The sequence below is a fragment of the Phoca vitulina genome, unplaced genomic scaffold (genome assembly GCF_004348235.1).
Source record: "Phoca vitulina isolate PV1807 unplaced genomic scaffold, GSC_HSeal_1.0 scaffold111, whole genome shotgun sequence".
Lineage (NCBI taxonomy): Eukaryota > Metazoa > Chordata > Mammalia > Carnivora > Phocidae > Phoca > Phoca vitulina.
The window spans coordinates 1,474,171-1,499,303 of record NW_022589814.1 but is presented as its reverse complement, the minus strand read 5'-3'; the positions used below and the strand labels follow the sequence as shown (position 1 = coordinate 1,499,303).

Genomic DNA, 25,133 nt, shown 5'->3' with positions numbered 1-25,133 from the left:
TAGTGCAGGTAGAAAGGTACTCAAACCCAAAACTCCAGGCACCCTTCTTTCCTGCTGAATCAAGTTCTAGATAAGTACACCATCAAGCAACCTGACAGGAAACAGCAAAATCGAATCCTAGAGCAGGAGCTGTAGATGCAAGATAGCTAGGGAAGGTCCAGCAAACCTCCCGGCCCGGCTCTCCCTGGGACCTACGAGCTCCCTCATCCTGCCTTCGGTCTCATACACTTGTGTGCCAAATACACCAGCATGATCAGGATGGTGATAAAAAAGTTGGCTACCTGATTCAGGAAGCAAGGCCCTTCCAAGATCCCCTGGGTCTACTCCAGGGTACCAACACTTTTCCTCCCACCCATCTTCCCCAAGACTAGTAGTAGTCAACCGTCTAGCAACTCAAAACCCAAATCACCCTTCCTCAGGCAAACCTCCAATTTCCAAGCACCCACCCATACACAGGTTCCCACTCTGGGCCCAAGCACCACTTGGACGAGTGCTTCAAATTCCAGCTACAAGGCCTGGCTGCCTAAAGGTGGCGTAGGAGCGGCCCTACAGGAGGAAAAAAACTGAACAAAACCAGGGAGACCAGGTCTCCTGGATCGGAGGGAAGCACACTATTGAGGTAGAGACGAGAAGCACAACAAAAGATGGCCCCCTGCAGGTCTGCCTCTCTCCCTCTCTCCCTCTCTCCCTCTCTCTCTCTCTCTCTCACACAGACACACACACACACACACACACACACACACACAGACGCACACACAGAGACGCACGCACGCACGCGCGCGCAGGGGACATGTCACTTTTCCCACCTGCACAAGGCCAGCCTGCCCGTAAGTCCAAGGCACAAACATGGAAATGCAGGCCTCAGGCACCCCCTATGTCAGATACACTTCTTTCCCACAGGTCTCCTGGATCACTACAGGGAGTGCCTCCTTAAGGCTGCCCCGGACTCCAGCCTCTCCTTTCTGCTAGCCTTCCTGACTTCTCACTACCTAATACCACTCCTTCACTATGAATAAGGATACCTCAGAGATCTGTGGCCAGGCTCCAACTAGGAAAAAATTAGCTTACCCAACACCTCCCAGAAGATTCATTTGAAACTAGCCTAGATCTGTGGATGAATACCAGAAAACACCAAGCTGGATAAGGAGGCCTGTGGTGCCCTCCTCAGGTGGCAGTGAGGCTTCCCAGCCCTTTTCAGACAGGAGACACCCACTCAAAAACACCCTGTTCCAAACTCAATTCCTGCCTTTGGAATCCCAAGTGGAGACGAAACAACACATATCATTTCTCCTCCATGCCAGCAAGGTGGCAGCCTATCCTAGCCCTGGGGGGACTTCCTGCGGCCTGAAGCCAGGCCTAGGAACAAAGATATGCCCTTTGTCGTTGACCTCTGGGAATCAAGTGTTCTACAGGAGACAGACTTCCATAGCTCCATTCTGTTTTTAGGAGTCCAAGAATCCCCTATCCTCTGGGACCTGCTACATCCTGGGACAGAACATAGTACAAATCTGAGGAGGACTCATACCCCACTGCCAAGCTGACTGGTCCAAGCCTATCCATAGAAGTCAAGTCTAGGGGGTGATGTGCAGGGAAGGATATTGCCTTCAACTAGGAAAAGGGGACAATTCCCTAAACCTATCTCAGGGGAGTCAGATAGAACATTCCCCGTGAGACTGATTTCCTGATTGATCTGCCAGGACATTATCATAGATGGATTGGTCTGGCAGGGTGTGAGTAAATATGAGTCAACCCACATAGAAGCAAACCAATGACCACATCAAACACCTTCGCAGTCACAATAATTATCTGGCGCCTACTACACACAGACTCTACCTAGTTTAATCCAATTCTCGAAATAACCATTCACGGGACTCATTTCACAGGCTCAGAGAGATTAAGTTACTTGTCCAAGGTCACACAGCTGGTAAGCTGCACTGTGGAATTTTGAACTAAGGTCTGTCTCCATTTACAGCTGTGGTCTTTCCACTACACCACACTGCCTGCCTTAAGGGAAGCGATGACAATAAACGGAAAAATGGCCTTATTCAGTGCAGCCTTGACCTGGGTGGTCCGGGGTAACTGAGAGATATGCAGGTACCTCTCTGAACTCTCCCCGGCCCACCAGGCATCCCTGTTTTGAACCTTACCAGGAATGAATCTGAAAGGCGGAGTGGAAGCGAGGGTGGGTCTCTGACCCCCAGGTCCCTTGGGGGCCTCACACCACGAGAGGACCCCCCCGGGCCCCACCACCCTTTCTCCGACCCCGCGCCACATCCACAGCGGTCCCAGCCACCCCATTTCCCCGCACTTCGAGATGCCCCCTCCGCCCCAGAGTTCTCAGCCAGCTACCCTAGTTCTTCATCCCCGGCATCGTGGGCGGCGACCACAGACCCCGGGCCTTACCGCGGGTGGGCGGATCTTGCAAATGCCCGACTTCTCGGCGATGGGTCGGATTTTCGCGATGTAGCCTAGAGGGTCTCGGAACTCAGCCCAGCTAGGCTCGAACACCGGGCACTCCGGCGGCGGCAGGAAGTCGTCGGACCCCGGCTCCATGGTGGGCCCTAGGACTGGAGGGCTCGGACCACCCTTAAGGACTCATGGCGGACGCCGCTGTATGAAGCCGAGGCACTGCTCGGGGACTAGGCCCTAAGCGGGGTGGCCGCCGCCCGCCGAGGGCCTTGGGGGGCGTGTAGCTGCCGCGCTCTGAGAGGCTCAGGCTGGCGCTACTGCTACCGCCTCTTCGTCCTGCTCCGTTCCTTCCAAACTCTGCCGCTGCCTCCCAACTACCTCAGCCTTCACCAATACAGTTACCTCCCAGCCGCCGCGGCCTTCACCGCCGCCGCCGCCATCTTGGTTTGTCAGCGTCTCCCCCCTCCCCTCACCACAACAAACCGAATCCCTCCGCGGTGTGTCCCTCCGAGCCTCGTATACCGTGCGTGAGGCCAAGCCCTAGGAAACTTTCATCCCGTGGGAACCGAGCTGAATCTCATGTGTAGGTTCCCTAATTGGAAGCGGGAACTCAAAAGTACCTCCCAGACTGAGAGCAAATAGTCCACCTCGGCGGCGGAGGAGCAAAATTGTAATTAAACTGCCGGATCCTCTTTCCGGATGGACCGGCGGCGCACGTTTAAAGGCCAGTGGTGCGCATGCGCGTTACGAAGAGAGACCGGAAGAGGAGCTGGCGTTGGTGGGTGGTGGGCCCACACTGGCTCCCCCTCTATGACCTCAGCTCTGGCGCGGGCCCCGCCCCAACATTTTCTTCTTCAGGGTCTTTCCGGTGTGGGCCGCCGAAAGCGGCTTTGGGTGCCTGATTGCTAGGGACCCCTTATGCTGGCAAGCATGTTGGGAAAGACTTAGGGAGCTCCCAGCTCTAGGCGCGGATACCTCTGGGGCTTTGAAACAAGGAGAGCAAGCTGCTGCTCACCCCCTGGGGATTATGGATTTTTAGAATTCTGGGTCCCAAGGAGAGGAAGGAAATATATTTTTCATCCACGGTTATGTGCAGAGGCCTCTCGGAGATGGGGCTTCCATTCATACCCCGCAAAGAGTCATTGTCAGTCAGCATTTTACTGAACTCTTTGAACTGTTTCTGTATGCACTTTTATTGTGTGCACATTTGCAGAATGGACTCCCATAAACTAGGCCTGAGTGTATATATATTTTCATTGTTGGATGTTTAACAACAGCATATTTACCTATCGCATACTAGCGCCTACTGTATGAAACAGCATTTGTGAACCCACAGCGTACTTATCAAACATCTGTGTACATGGGTTGTATTTATTGTGTATAGCCCCTGTCACATGCATTTGAGTGCCTACTATGTGTACATCTACTCCTATTGTGTGCATGTTCATTGAGCAGTTTCTGAATAGGTTTATGGCAACTACTTTGAGTATCAGACCAGTACTTTGCCCACACATCAGGCATCTGCTGCGTTTGAGGATTATGTTATTTCTTGGTTGTGGGCCTATTGCATACAGTTTGAACACCTGTGCACATATTAAAGTACATGTATACATGCTGATTAAATGCTTATTTTGTGTTCCCCCATCAGACTGAATTCCTTAAGGGCAGGGACCATGTGGCTTTATACATCCCTAGCACTTGTCATGGTAAGCAGTAAATGTTGAGTAAACAAAAGAAAAAACGAACGTATATTTTTGAGCATCCTTAGCATATATTGACTGAAAATAATACATGCTCTTTGCAAATACTTCCTGTGTATATTAAGCATCTGTTACAAGCTTGAATATGTTTGAAACAGGAACAGTTAACTGTACCATGTCCCAGTTAGGTACATCATTCTGCCTACTTCAGGACTGAGCTGAAGACATCCTGATAGAGCAGTGCACACCAGTAGGAGCTCACATCCTAGTGTCAGATAGGCCTAATTATTTTAATTATTATTAATCTTTGCAATTTCCCTTAACCTTTGTCCCGGGAAAGATGTAGGTTAACTTACCCATTCTGTAGATGAGGAACTAAATTCTAGAAAGATTAAACAACTTGCCTACTATTGCCCAGAAAGTTGCTACCTCCTGGTCAAATGCTCTTCCTATCATTTGCTCTCACCAGGAATAGGACCAGGCAGAAGGGCGAGGAGAATGCAGAAGGTGGGAGATATGCCAAATCCTAGGCTGAAGGCAGGTCAGCCTTTCCATCAAATGCAGCTCAGTGAAGGGCAAAGAAATGAATAAGGAGTCAGGAGACCAGGTTTGGGGGCTCAGCTCAGCCCACACACCCCATAGCCTTCTCTGAGGTCCTTAGCCCAGACACCACCCCCACCATCTTGGAAGGGCAAATGGAGATTGCACAGAGTCTTTGAAGCCAGTCGGATCTAATTCATTCATTCACAAATATTTATTAAACTCCTCTTATGCACCAGGCACTCTTCTGAGCCCTGGGGATATGATGGTGACCAAGACAGATATGGTCCCTGCTTTCCTGAAGCTGACATTCACCAACAGAGATCTGCCGAGTACCTCTTCTTCCTTAGCCTTGATTTTCTCATTTATCCAATGAGGCTCTGTAATCCCTTCCTCACAGGGTAGTTATGAAGATTAGAGACAATGATAACTGCCATTCATCAAGGGCCAAGGGCTATGAAATAGGTATTGTTATCCCTGTTTTACACGTTAAGGGGACTGAAGCTCAGGGAAGTGTGAACTTACCACAGCATATGGCTAGTAAGTGGCAGAGCTGGAATTCAAACCCAGGTCTGTCTGACTGCTGCACAATTCTGCCTGTAAAAGTCTCAGATGGTGCTCCCCCCCCCACCCCCCAGCCCCAGTGAGGTGCTCAGGAAACGGGTTCCTTTCCCAACCCTTGGGTCATGCTGGAGATCAACCTGCATCCGGGCACTGCAGAGTAAAGAACTGGTAAGCACCAGGGAGCTCACCCTGGGCTGGGGGCTAGGTCGGCCTCACCCACCCACCTGGGAGAGAGAATCTGGCATGCAGCCAGTGCAAAGCAGTGATTGGAAGCCTAGGCTGCGCTCTCCACCACCCTCACCCCATCCGTGTTTTCTGAATGGACAGGATGAGAGTGACTCTGTACCTTACTTTTTTGATTTGTAAAATAGGGTCCCTTCTAGTTCTGAAGCAGGTATGAGCTGTGAGTTCTAACTCCTGAATACCTCTGGAATCCATTCCCTCCTCCCTCTACCATTTTCTATTCTTCTATTCCCCTGAGAGCCACTTACTATCTCTAGCCTGGATTATTAAAAGAGCCTCCTCAAGGTATCAAGGTATCTGTGTGAATTCATGGATATATCCATACACATAACAATAAAATGATATATTCAAAATAATAATTCCAAATGAATTATGATAGTGGATTATAACTCATTGAAGAGTGAAATAAAAATCCATGACTCCACACTGATATACATAAATAAAATGAGGGAAAAAGGAAAGCTTTTCCTTAAAGGAAGGATGGAGTAAGAAGATCATCAACAGATGTTCAGACTTTTTCCAAGCAAAGAAATAAATTCTTAAAACATAGCTATAACACTGAAATCTTGGCCCAAATCTTGCTTCCTAAATGCCATTCTCTACTAAAAAGAACCAGGGCTCCTTGGAAAAAGTGGCTGATTCCAAGACTGGGGCAGGGAAAGTACATGATGGGCCTGGAGCATCTTGTGGTGCCAGAATACAAGGAAGTGCTCAAAAAAAAAAAAAAATAGATGGAGACCTGCCAAAAGGACATAAGAGCCAGCTCCCAGAGGGCCTCCTGCTGGCCAAACCTGGGGCATTTTAAACATCGTAATAAAGAATGATACTAATGTGTTATAACCCATCGAATACAATAGACAATCAAGAGTCCATGAGGATATAAACAAATACTTGTAGAAGAGGGGCAAGCTCTTCCTTACAGTGGAAAGCCAACTAATCCATGTCAAAAGAATGATGGCATTTGAAAATCACCATTTGGAAACTGGAGAATCATCAGTGAATACAGGTGGGTGAAAGTTTGAGAACGATATTTACATAATCTCAACGTCGCTCTCTACGAGTTGCTCATTTACTACAAAGGGGAAAAACAGTAACTTTACAGTGGGGAACACTGTGTAGCTCAATGTGCCACCGGGTCTTCCTTTAGGTCCTCATGAGGCTCGGGTGAAAAAAACCTGTTGGCAACAGAGGAAAGAGGGCACACTGCCTGCCAGCCTCCGGGCTCCGGAATATGCCGTGCCTACCACCTGGGCATCCGTCTCCCATTCCTTCTCACTGTGCCACTAACAGATCACACACTCACACACCTCCACGCCTTTGTATACCCTGCTCCCTCTGACGAATGCCCTTCTTTACCAGGGTGATTCCTACTCACCTTCCAAGACTCAGCTAAAGGGGCAGTTCCTTCCTTGCCCACCCACCCCCACCCCCAAGTAGGGTTTTCCCCTTCTCTGCACCCCTTCTGGGCAAGGGTGCTCTGCTCCCTTCTGGGCCTGCACTTAGTATCATATGGCATGGACATTATCCCTGCCAGGCTGTTCCCTCCTGAATTTGTCTTGTCCTGCTCTGTCTAATATGGTAGCCACCACCCACACGTGGCTATTTCTATTTAAATTAAAAAAAAAAATCAGTTCCTCGGTTGCACTGGCCACATTTCAAGTGCCCAATAGGCACATGTGCTAGGGGTTACTGTACTGGACAGCACAAATATAGGACATTTCCATCATCCCAGAAAGACTTATTGGACAGCACTGGTCTAGGACAAAGAACTCTGTGAGAATCTAGGACCTTTGTCCTTTGTTATGTGTTGCCCCTTCCCATCCACATCCCCAAAGAGACTGGCAGTAGAGCCTCTGATGGCCAGACAGCCACTGGGCTTCTTGTCTTCAGGCCCTCAAAGAAATGGGGAGGTGAGGAGTCAAATTACCCCTCCTCCACAGTCTGGATGGTGAGGCTCCGGGGAGTTGGGGGGGGCGGGGGCAGGGACAGCCCAGTGCTGGTGCTGCAATGAGGAGGGGCAGGGAGAACATAGGAAAGAGCTGAAGGAGGCACGAAGAGGTCCCAGGGGGCCCAGAAGCTCGATACGCAGGTTGCACCAATCAGTAAACCAACCAATGCAAAGATACCTTACTCTAAGAGTCAGCTTAGAAAGAACTATACATTCATTCAAATCAACAGAATTTCCGTGTTATCTGTGCTGTGCAACGCTCTGAACAGCGATGATTCAGACCGTTGTCATTCTTGAGCCACTTAGGGCCTGGTGGGGAAGAAAGATAGCGACATGAAGGATCTCAGAGGATGTGATCAAGGGCACATTTTGTGAGGGATGGGCCTTTTAAGCCCATCTCAGCAGAGTGAGGAAAACTTCCTCAGGGAGGCTGGGGGGGGAGCACTTTTGGCGGGGGTGGGGGCAGGCACAGGTAAAATACGGAGCCGGAAAATTACGCACAGGCCTTCCCAGGGAACAGTGAGTGGGTGGTCGAGGTGTGGGCGAGGAATGAGGATGAGGAGTTCGGCTGGGGCCGCGTGGTGGAGGACCTCCAGTGTCAAGACAAGGAGTTTGCGTTCGTTTCTGTAGGTGGCAGAGAACAGCTTTACTGTGTGTCTGGCAGGAGGCAGGCATTTCACATGCCTCTGTTAACAATTTCCCTGCAAGATTATTGCCCCTATTATACAGGTGAAAGACCAGGCTCTGAGGGGCTAGGTGATTTGCCAAAGGCAACACGGTCAAGTCTGCGACTGAGCCAGGATTCGAGTGCTAACAGCTAAGCTTTGGGAAGACAAAACCAGCATCAAGTTGAAGGTGGGAGAAGGGAGAGCCCAGCCTGGCTCACCAGGGAAGAAACAAACAAGCAGAATGCTTATTGGATTTCATTCTGGCCCCAGTGGATCTAAGCTCTTCGAAAGCTCAGGTTGGGTCCTCGAGGAGGCATCAAATGGTTAGATGGCCCCAGCTCCTTCTTCCACTCAAATGTGCATACAAAGATGAAAACTGAGACATAGGTCCAAGCTGCTAGCGAGGGGCCCTCAAACCATTCCCTCTAAGAGGCTATTCCAGACTCTAAGAAGGCACCAAAAATGTTTACCGGCTGCTGCTTCTGGGGACCCTGCTGACCCTAACCAAGAGCCAACGCTCTGCCCCATTCCTCCTGTACTCTGCCAGGACATAATCGGCGAGGCTGGAAACATGTTCATTTCCGGGGGGGGGCAGTTTGGGGGACTGGAGAGTGGCCTGGCCTCGAAGTCAGGAACCCCTGTCCCGACTTGCTGTGTGGCCTTGGAAAAGACCCTTCCCTTCTCTGGACTTGTCCCCTCCTGTGTAAGCTGAAGAGAATCCAGCCATCTGTTACCTGACAACCTAAGTATATACACGTAAGAGCTCTTATAATGGATCTAGCCCCTGGCTTCCTGGCCCAGGTCACCTACCCACCCCCACCCAAGGGCAGAAACACGGCTCACCCCGGAGCGGGGGGCGCGCTGGGTGGGGAGGGCCCCAGGGCATAGCCGGGCCAGCCACAGGAAGGGTGAGCATAGGTGGCACAAGAGCAGAAGGAAGTCTCCAACCTGTGAAAGGAAGAGCAGGGAACTAAACTTCCCAAGAGCACCTGCTCCATGCTGTCTGCTTGACATTCGTCACTGCCTGTCATCATCGCGACTCCCTGTGGCAACGGCTCATCACCTCCAGTTTTAAATTAAGAAAACCGAGACTGAGAGGGTGCTTTTCCCAAGTGTGCGTGCCTCAGGAGGGAAAGTCCCAGGATTTGAACTGGCTCAACTCCAAAGCCCACACCCTTGCTGCGGTCCGGCGGGCAGTTAGTGAGTTAATGAGCTGAGAAGGGGAAACCTCCCTCCTCCCCCACCTCGCACCCAAGCAAGGCATCTCACCCACCCAGGTGCCTGACTGCTACCCTTAGTCCTCACCTCCCGGGGCTAAAGGCCTCTCTCTCCATGGGCTCCACCCCGGGGGGGGAGGGGGCGTAAGTAGGAGGCAGAGGCGGGAGGTGAGCACAAGGTCTTTTATGAGGCATCAAATATACATTCTTATATACAAGGAGGAAAAAAGACAATGCCTGAACCCCAGCTCCTCTCCGTACAGCCCCTCCGGCTGCTGCCCTCCCCCGCCCCCAAGCCCCTGGGTCCCTGGACCTTCATACAGCCAGGGTCTGTCTGTCTGTACTGCAGCCCACGGTGGAGGCGGGGAGAGGGAGGCAGGAGCTGAGAAAGGAGCTGGGTATGTGGGGCGAGAAGAGGAGCTGGGGCTTGTAAAAAATATATTTATAATAAATAAACAGGGCTGTAAAGGGGCTGGAAAGGCAGCAGAGATTTTGACGGACAGAAGGACTCAGGCATCCTGGCTCCCAGCCCCCGCTCTGATGGCTTCAATCTGCCTCAGGAAGGACATCATGGGCTTATGGTGGCCCTCTGGGAGCCTCTCTCCCCAGGGCTAATGCTGGGTGCCCTTGCCCCAGCGAGGTGTATGTGGGCAAGAAGATCTGTAAAGTGCATTGTCTTCAGTTGTAGGTGGGGTAGGTGTAAGGGAATGGGGGGGGCATGCAATATGGGTGAGGGAGGGCAGTGCCCTTCTCATCCCAGACCTGAGCCCCCCCCCCAAACTTGTCTGGACTTTGATCAGGGTAAGAACGTTGCTGTGAGAGGCAAGGTCCTGAAGCTGAAGAGGTCTGGGCTGGGGCCCACTGGAGAGAGGACAGAGGCTGGTTCTGGAGGGGAAGCACTGCCCCTTTGGGGGGCCAGCCTTAGTGGGGGCCCACCCACCGAGGGCACCGACAGCCCTGTTCCTCTGGCAGGTGGAGAGACACATGGAGGGATTTAGCCAGGCCCTGAGGTCTGAGAGAGGGCCGAGCCAGCTGAGGTTTGGCCACAACTCTACAGAACTCCCTTCTAGCCCCGTGTGGCTAGAGGTGCTCTGGGGAAGCCTTCACCCTCACTGCTCCTGACACCTGCCTGCCCTTCTCTACCAGCCAGAGCTGACAGGGAGCCCACACTGGCCCAGAGGTCTGAGGCCACCTCTGGGGAGCGGGGGTGGGGGTGGGGGATGGAGAGAGGAAAAAAAATTAAAAAAAGGACAAGGATCTCCAAAAGGTCCTCACCACTCCCCAGAGCTTGAGAGCCCTGTGTCCAGGCTTCAAGTGGCAAGGATCCTTGAATCTGGAAGGAAACCCCACGGCGCCTGTTGGGGGTTAGAGGAGGGGTTCCGAGGCAGGGAGGAAGTGGGGAGGAGGACATCTCTATGTGTATATATATTTTGGAAAAACCGGGGAATCTCTTGTGGATTCCCCAGACCTCCCTGGGCCCCAGCTTGCTCCCTCCATTCATCAGACCACGGTGCTGATCCGGCTTGGCTTGGCCTTGGGGTTCGCACTGGGTGGGTTGGCCGTGCCAGGGGGCCCAGAGGCGTGCAGTGGGCCATGGGGGGAGGTGGGCGGCAGGGGCGAGTGTGGGGTGTGGGGTGAGGGTGGGGGCAGGGGTGGGTAGGAAGGATGGGGTGGGATGGGGGAGTGCGGTGACAAGGGTGACTGGGGGTGGTGAGGGTGGGAGTAGGAGCCCCCTGGTGGCCGGGATCCAGGGCCCCCAGTGGCCCCCGCTGCTGGCATCATCTGTGGGTGGTGGCTGAAGATGAAGTGCTTGGGGCCCTGTTTGTGGGCTGGAGGGTGCTGGGGGGCAGGACTGTACAGGGGCAATGGGGATGTGGGCTGGTGCAGGGGGTGGCGGCCATGTGGAGCAAACTGAGGGTGTCCTCCAGCCCCCCGTCTGGGGGCCCTGCCTGGCCGGCCCAAGGTATAGTGCTGGGGGCCTGGGACTGGGCCGTGGGCATGGAAGTGGCGATGTGGCCCCACGGGTGGGGCCGAGGCGGGCGGTGGTGGGATGGAGGCCAGCTGGGGCAACGGTGGGGGCTGCTGAGGAGGTGGGGGAAGAGGGGGCTGCTGGGGTGGGAGGTAGGGCGGCGGGGCAGGGCCTGGTCCTTGGCAATATTGGGCATGCAGGGCCTGGAGCTTGGACTGCCCGTCAGGCAGCACCCCCAGGCCACCGTGGCTGTGACCGTGGTGGTGGTGGTGGTGGTGGTGGTGGGTGGAAGAAGCAGATGAGGAGGAGGCAGAGGCCTGGCCCGTTGGCGGTGGTGGCATCTGGAAGGGCCCCTTGCCCCGCTTGCTTCCAAACAGGGAGCCCAGGAAGGATGAGGAGTTGGAGACGGGCCTCTGGCTCTTGTACTCCTCTGGCGGCGGGGGTGGGGGTGGAGGTGGCATCCTCTGGTGAGGGCGTGGACTGCTAATAACAGACCCCTGGAAGCGGGGAAGGGGGGGGGAAAGTCAGGCCAGTCTAGATTTCCTAAACCCCCAACCCTAAACTCCACCCGGTCCCTGAGGGCTGGAGCTGGGGAGACAGGAATGCCCAGGGCGTAATGAAAACCAGTAACAGTCCTGTGCTTTGTACATGGAGCCCCCCAGCTTGCAGGGCTCTGCTGGCGCATCCACTATCTCATCTGAGCCTCCGCTGGGAGAGAAACAATCAGTAGGACCTCCTCCTCATCCCCCTTTTGCAGGCCCCGAGACACAGAGTGACTTGCTCCAGCTCAAAGAGCAGGACTTGGAGGGGAGAGCTTCTCACGGTCCAACTCCAAGGGCATCTCTACTCAGAGTCGGCCCTGGGGTTGAGAGGGGGCTAGGGAGAGTGGAAGACAGACTGAGAGACAGGCAGAGTGAGGACAGACAGAGTTGAGGACAGATGGAGAGAGTGGGTGGCTGGGAGAGGCAGCCTCGAGGTCCCCATCAGGGAAGAGGGGAAGCCACAGGTCCCCGCCTCCTCTGGGGCCCCGTGGCAGGGCAGGGCTCATGCAGAGGGCGAGTGGGGCAGGAGCTGGCACTTACTTCGATGGTGCTGTCCAGCGATCCCACGCTGTTACGCCGCCCCCGCTTCCCTGCACCCACAAGCAAGGAGCCCAGCGTCAGAGCAGCAACCCCCCTCCCCACCCTGCTGGGCTCCAGAGCTGGGCACCAGGCCTGGGCCCCTCCCGGGGACAGACACCCCTATCCCCTTTCCCCCCGTTGAAGAGGGGAAGGTGGGGAGGAGGAGAGGTGGAGGAGGAGGCGTGAGAGGAGGAAAAGATGGAGAAGGAGGAGAGGTGGTGCTGGAGAGATAGAAGAGGAAAGAGAGGAGGAGAGGTGGAGCAGCGAGAGAGAGGGGCTAAGACTGTGGCCCCACTTCACACTCCCTGGCCCAGACTCTGGGCTCCACCTGATCTGACCTGGCTCCCGGGCCCCCTGTGGCGCCGCGCCCAGGGCTCTGGATAAAGGCAGGGTGCGTGCAGGTGTGGTGGGTGCAGGGAAGGCTGGCGGCCAGTGACAGGAGGCAGAGAGGACACCCGGTCCCACATCTCCCCAGCCAGGGCGGGGGCCCCGAAGACTTGCCTGCGTCAGAGAGGTCTCGCAGGGAACTGCTGAGCGCGCCCCGTTTGAGCCCATCGCCTGCCCCATACGTGTCCTCCAGGCTGCTGCGGGCCAGTGTGCCATTCACTGAGTCCTTGGCCCCTCCGGGCTGTGAGGCGTTAGGCCGCATCATACCTTTCTGCTTCTCTAGCTCCGCTGGGTAGTAGCGGGGGAGACAGGGACAGAAGGTCAGGGACAGGAGTGAAAGGCCACCTGACTGACCCCAGCCCTCCATGAGCCCTCCCCATCCTTGCCGCTCTCTCTCCAGGCCTCCTGCTTTGCCTCCTGGACAGGCAGCACGCTCCCCCCAAACCTCAGCTCCATCTCAGAAGTCCCCCCCGCCCCCCCCGCCCCACAGCGCCCCACAGCGCCCAGCCCCGTTTTGTGCCATCTCCCCTGGTTGGGTTTTCCCTCTGTTCCTCCTCTGGTGCTTGCTCTTCCCGCTCCTCCAACTCCTCCCCCCTTCCTCTCGTTCTTCTTGCTCCCTCTTGCTCCCGGCTCCCCTGCCCACTCTCAGTCTGCTCTTCCCAACCCACCCCTGCCCTTCAAAACAGAGCTTCACAGCTGCTGGTCACAGCAGGGGCAGGAAGGCCCTTGTGGATTACAGCAAAGGGCAATCCTTCCAAAGTCCGCTCAGTTCTCAGATATCTTGCTCCACAGCAGAGGGCTCCTGGAAGGACAGGAGCAGGAAACCAACAGGAATCGAAGCCTCTATTATGTGCCAGCTGTATGCTGGGAGCTGTGCGTACTTGATCTCGCTCCATCTCACAACAGTTCAGAGGTAAGTATTATCATCCACATTTTTCAGAGGAAGAAACTGAGAACCTGAGAAGTCACAGAGCTTGCCCAGGGTCATACAGCTGGAAATGGGGGAGCCCATATTCTGGAAGCAGGTCTGCCTGAGTCCAAAGCCTGCATTCTCCAGCCTCTTTACACCCCCACCTCTCCGAGGAGGTCATGGAGACTTCTATCGCCTTCCCCCTCATCTTGGTATGCTCGCCCCTCTCCTGGGTCTCAGGGATCTGGTGAACTGAAATGTGTGACCCTGCCTTGCTGAGGAGTAGCGTCGACCCTGGGATGTTGAAGAGCTCACCAAGCAGCTGTCCACTGCCTCAGTTTCTCTCTCTGTGTCTGCCTGCCTCTTTCTCCTCAACACCATGTTACTTAACTGTGACTGCTTAGCCTGGAGAAGAGAAAACTTGGAGGGCATCGAGTGGAATGAGATGTGATCACTATTTCCCATTATATATGCTGAAAATGACTTGATGTGGCCCTCTGGGGGCCAGAAAGATGGGCGATGGGGACTCAGCTCAGGAACTGGAATGTGGGAAGAGGACAGCTTGTCTACCTTACCTCATCGAAACGCCACAACTCTGTGAAGGAGATTTCATCTTCCCAATGTCATGTATGAAGAAATTGGGGCTCTGGGAGTCAGGCAACTTGCCCCGGTTTACCTAAATAATGAGTAGCAAACCTGGGATCTGAAACTGGAGTCCTACCTCCAGAACCCTGATTCTTCTCCCTGCTGCCTTTCAATAGAAGGAAGAGTTGGTTCATAATTAGGGCCTGGAGTAATAATCAGCCATTCAGAGGTAATGAGCCCCTTGTCACTGAAAGGTTCCTAGAATGAGGGTAGGAAGGCTGGACAAGCTAACCCTCAACTCTGAGATCCTCAGAGGACAGGATTCTTGGTGTCTGCAGGCTGCTGTGTCAGGAAAAGGGGAAAGAGGCGCCGCTGGGCTACTCACACTCCACGCGGTATTTCTCCATTTCCTGCACCTCGGCAATGGACTCGCGCAAGTCGGACGTGAAGCGCAGCCGGTCCTGGAGGCTGGGCGCATTGAAGATGATGAGGACTTTGCGTTCCCCGCCAGGTACTGCGGACAGCAGCTTGATCCCAAACTGGTAATCTGTGCGGAAGGGGGAGGTCAGGCACCTCTGTCAGGACTGAAGCCAAGTGGCTCACACGTGCATTGGTTTTTCTACTGTCCAACTCTGATCCAGCCTCCTCTCTGCTCGAGCATCTTTAGCGGCTCCCCTTTGTCCCCCCGAAGCCCCCAAGCTCCTGGTAGTCATGGCCCCGTTACTCCCTATACTCCAGATACGAAGGCAAGCTGGACTCGAGCTGCTCTCTCAAACCCCTTCCTTCACACCTCTGCCTCTACTCACATTGCTTCTGCTGCCACCCAACAAAGCTCCTCTGGCTCAGTCCTTCAAAGCGCAGCGTGACCACCATCTCTTCGGCCCACCAGAAAACATACACACCGTGGTTCTCAGCCAGACCACGAGCTCCCCAGGGCATGGACCCCAATTATACTTCACCCCAGCCTGCCCTGCGTCCCGGGACCACGTAGGTGCTTTGGAGATCTTAGTCCCATTGTAAAGGGCTCCCAAAAGCTGGCGGTTGGTATGGATGAAGGAGGAGCACAGGGGCCATGGCATAGACTTTTGGGATGCTGGGATCCAAGAAGGGACTCACATGAATTCTGGAAGAGCTGCATGTGCATTTCCACGAGAGGAAAGGACTGACGGAAGCTGTACGTCACCAAGATCTTCTTCTTCTGGAAAATTTTGGTGACCTTTGGCAGGGGGCGGGAAAAAGACAAGAGGCAGGGTTTGGGGTGGGGAATTTCCACATGACACCTATTTCTCATAGCCACCCTCCCCTCCCACCGCCACTAGCAGACATAAACACACAAACACACATACCCACGAGTTGGGAAGAACTGAAGCTTGAGGAGCAGAACAGGAGAGACGGGAGAAAACGCAAGTTCCTCATGTAATGACGACGCACAACAGGCATTTACGATTTTTACAGGAAGTAACTGAATGCTGTTCTCTCCAGAAAGCCCGTTCTATCTAACACCTCACACGGACTCCCCCACCCCGCTCCCTTCTCGGAGCTTCCAGAGTGTTGCTTCGGTGCCTTTCACCATGAGGCTTTAGGTGAGCACTCCCCCTGCTGGACCGGGAGCGCCAAGAGGAGTCTGGTTTTCGTGTTTCTTGCCCCCCCCGCCCCCCCCCAAAGAACCCAGCAAACAATGGCAAATGCCAATGAACCCATGTCTAGAGTTAACGAGTCTTCCTCTCAATAGCCCAAGGTCTTTATCAAGGACTTGGGCGCTCTGGATTCGACCACCATAGGCTGTGAACACCTCAGTCTCCAAGTGGTGTTCAAAAGTAAAGTATTTCATTTCAGGACAGTTACAGCACACGGTTATGCAGAGCTTTTTTTTTTTTTTTTTTTTAGTCCTTCAGACTGTGAGCTCCCGAGAGCAAGGACTGAGTCTCACTCATCTCTGTGAACCCAGTGCCTAGCATGGGGCTGGACACACACAGGCGTCAGTGCGTGACAGGTGGTGAGACATTTACTCAGCACCTGTGTGGGCCAGGCACTCCTCTGGGTTAGGCTATTCCACATCTGACTTCTTAACTCCATCCTCATGACAACCCCATGAGATAGGGATTAGCCCCACTTCACAGAGGAGGAAATTGAGGCTTAGAGAAGGCATCGGAGGGGCTTCATCTAAAGCGGCAATTCTCAACTAGGGGTGACTTTGAACCCCGGGGGACATCTAGCAACGTCTGGAAACAGTTTTGGTTGAAGGAGTGCTTCTAGTATCTAGGAGGTCGAGACCAGGGATGCTGTCCTCCAATGCACAGGATAGCCCCCCCCAACAAAGAAGAGTTATCCTGCCCCAAATGTCAATAGTGTTGAGATTGAGAGACCCTGTTCTAAAGAAGAGAAGACCACGGGGGTGGGGTGGTGGTGGGGAGACAGGTCACTGTCCTCAAATCCCTGAGGAGCTGTCTCAGAGCAGGAGAACACTTGTTCTCTGTGATTGCAAGGGCCCAGGGAAGATGGTTAGAGGAAACCCATTGGGAGACAGTTTCTATCAGTCAGAGCTGTCTAACCAGGAAACTGTCTCCGCAGTGATGCAAGCAGGGGGCCATGCAGGAAACTGGTTCTTGCCCCGGGGAAAGAGGTTGGACGGGAGACCCTGAAATTCTCTTCCCACCAGCAGGGTCCTTAAGAGTCCCAGCTCTAAAAGATGCACGTCTACACTGGTGACGAGCTTGGTTTTAAGACTCACTTCCAGCATCCTGACCACCCGAAGGTTTCAGAGTGACCCCAGGGTCACAGGTTCATCTCCTTCCAGCCAACACTCTGGGCTACGGAGATGGACAGGGACTTTTCCTACTGCTTCCCACGTTGTATGTCTGTCAACTCCCCTGGTCCTCACATTTTCTGCCCCTGTGCCACTGTCACCACCTCCAAATGGATCCGAGAGGGAAAAGAGGGGCAGAGGGGGCCTGAGCCTTATCTGAGACTGCGCAGATACCATGGCAAAGCACCTCACCCACCACGCCCCCACCCGCCAACGTTAACATGGTTCACCCTGGACCCAGGGTCCAAGCTCACCACCTCCCCTTCGTTCCTCCCCCCCCCCCCCAGTGCTCATACCACAAGGAGATCGTTGAAGAGGAAGACTTCCCGCTGATGCAACCCTAGCCGCTGGGGGCGGTTTGGATCTGGCACCTCGTAGAGTTGACAGCAGCAAACCAGTCGACGGTGGGGAAGAGACAAGACCTAGGCAGGCATGGGGAAATAGGTGTCAGCAAGGCTAGCACGCCAGCTTCGGGCCTCTGGCATCTTATCGTTCAACCTCAAGAGGAAGTCTACCTCTGATCTGTATCACTGTCACTCTGACACGAGGAGTCTGAGCAACGGAGGCCTCAGCTTGCCTTTGTCCGTAGAGCTCTCTCTGTCTGGTGTACCTTTCTTGCCCAGTTCCATATTCCACTCTTCCTCCAAACCCCAGTTCTAGTGACTGAAAATGACCTCTCCCTCCTTGCTGCTCCCTTAGACTGACGATAAGGCAGACGTATTGGGCTGACACCCCCACTCCCAGTCTGTGAATGCCCCCAAGGATGGAGACTCTGTCTGATTCGTATCTGTGTCCCTACTCCCTAGTGAAATGCTGGGCTCTGTGGAAAGGCATCTGTGAATGTTTGTTGACTACAAGACCAGAGGGTGTTCTTGGTTTTGGTTATCAGCTAACTATTAGCTTGGCTCCTCACCTGGGATGGAGAGGCAAAACCACAGGTGGGAAGGATGTGTGCTAGATTCATTCCCCCAGGAGGGTCTCACTCTGCACCACCACCCCTGAGGACTGCATTATCACCCACTCCATCAGAGGGGGGAGTCTGGGGCTCAGAGAGGGGTACTGACTTACCTACCACTCAGTGGCAGAAGCCGACCCAAACCCTGTCCCCTCTGCAGCCTCCCAAGGCACTCACCGGTTTCTTGCCCACAATCATGCGCTCCACGGCCTGCACCTGGGACACATGGTCATCATTGGTTCGCAGTTCACGCCCCTGGATACGCTGGTAGATGCCCACCAGGAGGTCTCGGGGGATGTCCTCACCATTGTCAACCCCTGGGGAGGGGAGCGACACAGGGATATATTGCATGATGTGGGGAGTGGGTGGCAGGGGTTCTCCACAATGCCCCACACTGAGGCAGGAGTGCAAACAATGGCTAGGACTGGAGGGAGCGGGCACCCTCAGTCCCTTGGTCAGGAGGACTGGGCCAGAAAAGGCGTCCTTTGCCAAGCAACTGGATAGCAAGTTGCTTTCTTTCCCAGTGTGGGGATTTTTTTCTAGGCAACTCAGAGCACACTGTGATGAAAATAATCAGATAGCTTTGCCTTTCTAACTAGCAAAAATAATGTTAAATGATATATCCAGTGTTCATAAGGGGGCAGGGAAGTGGGCACGTATATTAACATAACTGTTTCGGAAGGTAACTTGGCAAAAGCCTAAATATTCCGTGATTCTTTTTCTAGGAATCTGCTCTAAGGAATTACTCAGAAATATGTGCAAAGATACAGGTACGAGTGCTACTTACAGGAAAACTTCGAAACAACCTAAGTTCTCACAATAGAGGCATAATTAACTAAAGCTGAGTGTATCCACTTAAAATAATTCACAGCTATTCAAAACTTGATGTTTACAAAAAGCATGAGAAAATTCCTGTAGCAAGGTAAGTGGGAAGAGCAGGGTAATAAATTACATTCCTGGCATGATCTTAACTGTATAAAAAGTTACATACGCATAGGGAAAAAAAGACTAGAAAACAGCAAAATATCAACCACGGTTGCCAACAGGGGGCAGAATTCAGGATGATTAAACAATTTTTTCTCGTTTGCTCTATTTCCATAATTTCTGGGTATGAGCAAGTATTCATTTCGTTTGTTTGTTTGCTTATTTATTTAATAATTGGAGGGGCAAGAAACATGCATATATAATACATATATACATATACATGTACATACATACATGTATGCGTATGTATATTTGTATATATGTATATGTGTATATATGTATATATATTTGGAGAGGTACCGCCTCTCCAAACACACACACACAATACATATATACACATATATGTACGCACACATATACACATGTAAGCACATATGTATGTACATATATATGTGCGCACATATGCGCACGCACATATACGAATGTGTGCACACACACACATACATAGAGAGAGGAGGAGGGAGGGAGAGAGGATGGGTGAAATGAATGAATGAATGAATGAATGACTAATAGCAGGATTCTGGGAGACAGCTCCAGATGGCCTCTGATCTAACTCCCTCCTCCCAAGTCTACCATCCTTCTCCACTCCTGACTGTCTGCTGAGTGAAACCCACTCACTCTTCCCTCTAACCCTCCTGCTAGAGAAAATGTTTTCTCCTTTGGGAATGCCACGCCTCCTCCTTGGACAGGTGCTAAGAGAACATCCTTCCTCACACCGCCTTTTTACCTCAGCTGCCAAAGAGCTTGAGCCCAGCAACCACGCACAGCCTGCCGGTCAGCCAATTTGTCTCATCTGTTTGTTTTTCCTCAATTCCATTTCCCTCGTTCATTTCTGTTTAAATAATCCTAACGCCTGTGCCATTTTTCGTAGGCTGCTCTTTGGTGAGATGCCGGGGCTTGACATCAATACGATAAACCAAGAAAAAAACGTCAAGGTGACACCTTTCACCCGGTGTTCAAGGCCCTCACATATTGATTCTCACTGACCTTCCCATCCTGACTGTTCTCCCAACACCTTTTCCTACCTCTGTGCCTTTGTATTCTTACTGCTAGGTAAGCCTCCTCTATTACTGTTCTGTCACATTATCCATGCCTTCAAGGCCCACCTTAAAATGAAAATGCTACTTCCTTCAGGAAGTGTGTTGGAGGTGGGATCTCCCTCCTCTGAGCTCTGACTGCACTTTTGGCCCGTCTGACATCACGATTCACTTTTTCTCTTGTGTTGGGTATCTGGTCCTCTAAGTCAGTCTGTCCCACAAACAGACTGTCCCCGAGCTCTCTTGGGGCAGGGGCCATGGTGTCCTTAGTGCCCATCACAGGGCTGGGCACACGGGAGGCACTCAGCCTCAGCTGGCTGGCTGGCTGGCTGGTCAAGGGACTAAGTGAATGCATGGATGGAGGAAAGGGTACAGAGAATAATTAAATGAGCCTTTATGGGCATAAGTAAAGAGGAGTGGGAAAGAGAAAGTGATGCGTCAATGAGTGGATTAGTATAAGCTCTGTAAGAACCAGGGCTTTTCTCTCTCACATTCACTGCTGTAATAACCCCAGAACCCACTAGGTCAGTATTCGGTGCAGGAATGAGCAGACAAACGATATTTGAGTGAATTAATAGGGGAATGTGGCAGCTTTGGCAGAAAATGAGAGAACATCACAGGCTCATTTCCAGGGAGCCTGTGTGGTCTCCCCCCTCCTTCCCCAGCCCACCCCCACCCTGCCCACTCTCCCTTCCCAGGTGAAGGACGGGACAAGCCAATAGGGAGGTCTCGGGTCACCTCTCAGGTTCTTGATGAAGTCATCTAGTTTCATCTTGCGTTCAGCCTTGACGCTGGGACTGTACATGTCGGTATTGAGGAGGATGATAGCAAAAGCAAGGATGAAGATGGTGTCTGGGTTCCGGAACTGGCGCACGAGGGCTGGGTTACACACACAGTACCGCTGGCTGCAGGGCAGGATCAGGGCCAAGGTCAGGCACCAGTGATCTTCACCTACCCACCATCCCTCCCCCCACAACCCAGTCTGGTGCCCCCAACCCTCTCCCCCAAGAGATATTCCCAAGCCTTTCAGGCATGTCCTCTTCCTTCAGTTTCCCCAAGACTAGCATGTAAAAATCACAACCACTACCTTTTATGGAGCTCTGCTAGGGCACTTAGGTACGTCGTGTCATGTAATCCTATCACAATCCTGCAAGGTAGCGATTAGCAGCCCCATTTTACAGAGGAAGTAATGAGGCCCAAAGAGAAGAGGTAACCTGCCCGAGGTAATAGAGCTGGCAAATGGCGAAGACAAGATGAAAATCCAGATCTTTCTGACTATAAGGCAAATCCTTCTGCCATTATGGGCAACAGGTTCTCGGCAATTCTTCTGTTTCTCTGCTACCTACCCCAGCGTGGTGGAGCCAGGATTTCTATCCAGGTCTGCCTGATCCCCAAAGCATGAACAGTAGAGGAGAAGAACTAAGGGCGTTGGGTCACGGAGGCAAACACAACTGAGTTCAAATCCTGGCTCCACGTCTTACTTGCTGTATGACCCCGAGCAAGTTACTTAACCTCTCTAAATTTCCGATTTCTTACGTGCAACATGGGAATAATAATGAAAGCCCCTACCTCGTAGGGTTGTTGGGAGTATTCGGCGAAATAATCGTATACAGTGCCTAGCTCAGCACCTGATACCTGGTGAGTAGTTGACAAGCACTAGCTGTAGCTGCTCTTGTCACCTGTTGGACGCCCACGTCCCAGGTGCCGAGCTGGACGCTTTAGGCTCCCTACCTCTGTTCCTCACAATTGCACAACTGCACAACTGCCTGGCAAGACAGGACTTACGATTGCCATTTTCTGGTCAGGAAAGTATGGGGCTCAGAGAGGTGAGGGAAGGGCCCCCTGGAAGGAGGGAAGCAGCTTCGGGAGTGGGAGACAGGCACACCTAAAGGCTTCGATGAGTCGCTCTACTTTCTGGGCCTCGCCTTGAACCCGGATGTGGGATTGGAACTTCCGGAGTGCGTCATCCAAATCCATGGAGGAGAAGTCCATCTCATCCACCACACAGCTGCGGAGCAAAGAAGTAGGTATGGCACTCTCAAGTCCTCTGTAGAAAAACCTCTGCCCTACCCTGACCTGCCCGAGTGGACAAACGCCCCCAGGGCCAGACTGCCAAAATCTGGACCCATGGCCCTCGCATCCTTACGAGGATGGAATGTTTGAAATGGAATCCACCCCAGAAAAATCAAGGCCAGACACATGTTACTAAGGGTCCTTTCCATTGACCCACTCTTTTCAGAGTTCGGAAAACTGAGGCCCAAAGCGGGTCAGAGGACAAGCAGGGCCACCCAGAAGACCTTTAGGGATAGGGCTAAGAGAGATCAGACCTTTTTGAAGTATACAGGGGTATGGGAGCAGGAAGATCTCTTCATCCTGTTTTGTAAGGTTTATCGGAGCGAAAAGGACCAGCTGCCCACTTCCTCCCTCCTGCCCTCGTTTTCCAGGAATCCCTGGCCCAGTCTTCCCCATCCTGGGGTCCTCACTCCAACACGTCTCTGTTGAACTGCTTCTGCCGGTTCCCTAGGAATTCCCCTATCATCTGCCGGCTCAGGCCTTTCCGTTCCAGGATAAAGTGAGCCACTCCCACCGGTGTGTCTGACAGGAAGCCCCGCTCAATCAGATACTGGATGCCCTTCTCTGGCTTCCTGCAGAAAGAGGGGAGGTAGATGAGATGACTGTCCTCAGAAGAACTCGGCCGTCTGTCCCACTGCTTGAACTAATTTGGGGCCCAACCGTAGCCTCGGAGAACCAAGGAAGTTGAATATATAATTTGGTCCAATCCCTTCACGGCCCAGATGGGAACACTGAGGCCCAAGGAGAGGAAGCCATTCTCACAGAGCTTCCAAATTCCAAGGTATCCTCAACCCAACTCCTTCCTGCCCGGGAGCCACACTACGATGGAAAGAAAATTAAGATCTAATGAGAGGCTGCTCTATGCCAGGGCCTTCCACACTCCCAGCAGGCACAGAGGACTCCTGGGAGAAAGGCCTGAGCTCCAGGCTACGCCCTTCTTTCCGGGTCACAGACCCTCTCAACAGGAAAGCGAAGAGGTTACTTTGTCTGCATCCCACATTGAGCCCAGACAAGGTATTACCCAGCCTCTGTGGGTGGTTCAACCAACAAGATATGCCCTGCTTTCCACGAGGCCAAATCCGGGTCTGAACTGTCCCATATTCAGAACCCCAGAGCCTGAGGCCCCCCACGAGGCTGGAATTTGGAAGAGACTTTGGTGCCACCGGAGTCTCAAGTCCATTACTTACCAGTTGTATGACTCAGGACAACTCCTTTTACTTCTCCAAGCCTCAGTTCCTTCTCTATAAAATGGGGACACTACTTGCCACCTTCCTGAGCTATTTCGAGAAGTAAATACAGGTGGCAGCGTCTACTAGACTATGAAGACATAGGCCACTCGCTTTCTCATTCTTTTCTGACCAAATGGCACACTTCCACCCAGCTCCTAAGCACCTGGCACAAGACCAGGCATCTAGAAAGAGCTCGGTCATGGTCACGGACTACTGCAGCACCCCACCTTGGGCCCCCAGCACCTCAAATATACACACCCTGCTAATCAATAGATGGAAGCCCAAGGAAGGAACACACCTTGCCCAGAGCTGCACACAGAGTTTGGCCGAAGTCGGTTTAGGGGTCCAGGGCTCCTGTGTTTCGGGGCAGGGCTCTTGATACCTCACATCGCCTCCCCACCATAAAGTGGATGTGGGGGAACCAAGGTTCAGAACCCATCCCTATAGACAGCGAACTGGGGAGAAGGAATCTTCTTGCCCAAAGTCCCACAGCCAGTCAGAGGCAGTATTAGGCCTAGAGCTGCCTCTGACAGAGGTAGGGGTGTGTGTGTGCGTACGTGCGTGCGTGTGTGTGTGTGTGTGTGTGGTGGGGAGGGCTTTCTCTTCGGCCACCCTGCTGCCCATCCTCTTCCCCAAAAGGCCAGGGAGAAAGCCCGTCCACAAAACAAGACGGTGGAAGCAGGGCCTCTGCTTGGAGTTCAGCCCGCGCGGTCCAAGCGCCCCTAGCAGGGGAGGGAGGGCTGAGGAGGCAGGGTAGGGAGCACGTACTTGTTGAACAGGTTGAGGCCAATTCTGTAATGCCGCCTCTGCACCACGTCGTTGTTAAAGGCTGGTGAGTCCCAGCTGTGCCGCGTCTCCCGCTGGTAAGTCTGCTTGCACAGGCCTGTGGCTGGAGGCTCCCTCAGGCTGTCCCTCGAGGAGGAGCCAGAGCTGCAGTTGATGGTCTCATTGGAATTGCTGGAGCTCTCGAGGCTCTCATTATCTCCACCATCAGAGTTCTCGCCTGCTGCCTCGCACTTCCCCAACCTCCGACCCCCAGCCACACCACTGGGCCCAGTGCCACTGTTGGGGGCTGGGGGCAGGGGCCCTGGCGGGGCTGGGGCTGGGCCCTCCGGGGCTGGGTAGTGGCGGTGTGGGATCGGGGCCCTGCCCGGTGGCCCCTTGTGCTTCAGGGTCCCATGGGGGCTGCAGCCATCAGCCTCATACACCAGCTGGCGGTGGACAGAGCCGCGATCTGAGCGGTCGCTCAGGTCCACGGAGCTGTCACTAGGAGGCTCAATGGTAAGCAGGGGAAGGTGGGCAGCCCGCAGCCGGAAATCCCGGCACTCCAAGCACCCAGGACCCCTGCGAGTGCCTTCCTCACGGGCACCATCTTCCCGGGTCCCTGGTGGCACTGGTGGAGGAACTGGCGGGAGAGGGGCTGGTGCCCAGAACTCGGGCCGGCCCTGGGGTGGGGGCTCTGTGCTGGGCAGTCGCTCAGGGGATGGTGGGGGAACTGGGTCATCCAAGTAGAGGGGAAGATCACTGAAGGATGTGGCCGAGCTGTCCTCCTGCTGTTCCTTTGACTCCCGCTTCTCCAGTTGGGCTGACCCTGGCTCCTCAGACATGGGCCCTGATGGGTGGCAGTTCAGGGCCTCATCAATGGATTCAGCCAGAGACTTTACCTGTGTGGGCGGAAAGGGGAAGGGGGAAAGGGAGAGAAAGGAAGGAAAGATGAAGGGAAGGAGGGTGGGATGGTGCAAGGCGGGTAATGAGGAAGGGGGAAAGGGAGGGGAGGAGGGAGGGAGA

General features: G+C 53.5%; 2 protein-coding genes across 5 annotated transcripts in view; both read right to left on the bottom strand.

Moving 5' to 3' along the window:
• KDM5C (lysine demethylase 5C) overlaps nucleotides 1-3,025 on the bottom strand; it is a 30,585-nt gene extending 27,560 nt beyond the window's left edge. The window contains 1 exon segment of the mRNA XM_032398150.1: nucleotides 2,404-3,025. Coding sequence (XP_032254041.1) covers nucleotides 2,404-2,553 — 150 coding nt within the window. The 5' untranslated portion in view covers nucleotides 2,554-3,025.
• A 6,432-nt stretch (nucleotides 3,026-9,457) lies between these two features.
• Nucleotides 9,458-25,133, bottom strand: part of IQSEC2 (IQ motif and Sec7 domain ArfGEF 2) — a 76,387-nt gene continuing 60,711 nt past the window's right edge. For 3 of the 4 annotated variants that reach the window (XM_032398153.1, XM_032398154.1, XM_032398155.1), the window contains 11 exons: nucleotides 24,114-25,009; nucleotides 22,527-22,688; nucleotides 21,929-22,051; nucleotides 20,782-20,948; nucleotides 18,200-18,339; nucleotides 17,364-17,489; nucleotides 15,378-15,477; nucleotides 14,647-14,808; nucleotides 12,881-13,054; nucleotides 12,341-12,390; nucleotides 9,458-11,755 (listed from right to left, as the gene is read on the bottom strand). In XM_032398153.1, coding sequence (XP_032254044.1) covers nucleotides 10,790-11,755; nucleotides 12,341-12,390; nucleotides 12,881-13,054; nucleotides 14,647-14,808; nucleotides 15,378-15,477; nucleotides 17,364-17,489; nucleotides 18,200-18,339; nucleotides 20,782-20,948; nucleotides 21,929-22,051; nucleotides 22,527-22,688; nucleotides 24,114-25,009 — 3,066 coding nt within the window. In that variant the 3' untranslated portion in view covers nucleotides 9,458-10,789. The remainder of the gene's footprint in view (nucleotides 11,756-12,340; nucleotides 12,391-12,880; nucleotides 13,055-14,646; nucleotides 14,809-15,377; nucleotides 15,478-17,363; nucleotides 17,490-18,199; nucleotides 18,340-20,781; nucleotides 20,949-21,928; nucleotides 22,052-22,526; nucleotides 22,689-24,113; nucleotides 25,010-25,133) is intronic. The other variant, XM_032398156.1, reaches the window with a different exon arrangement.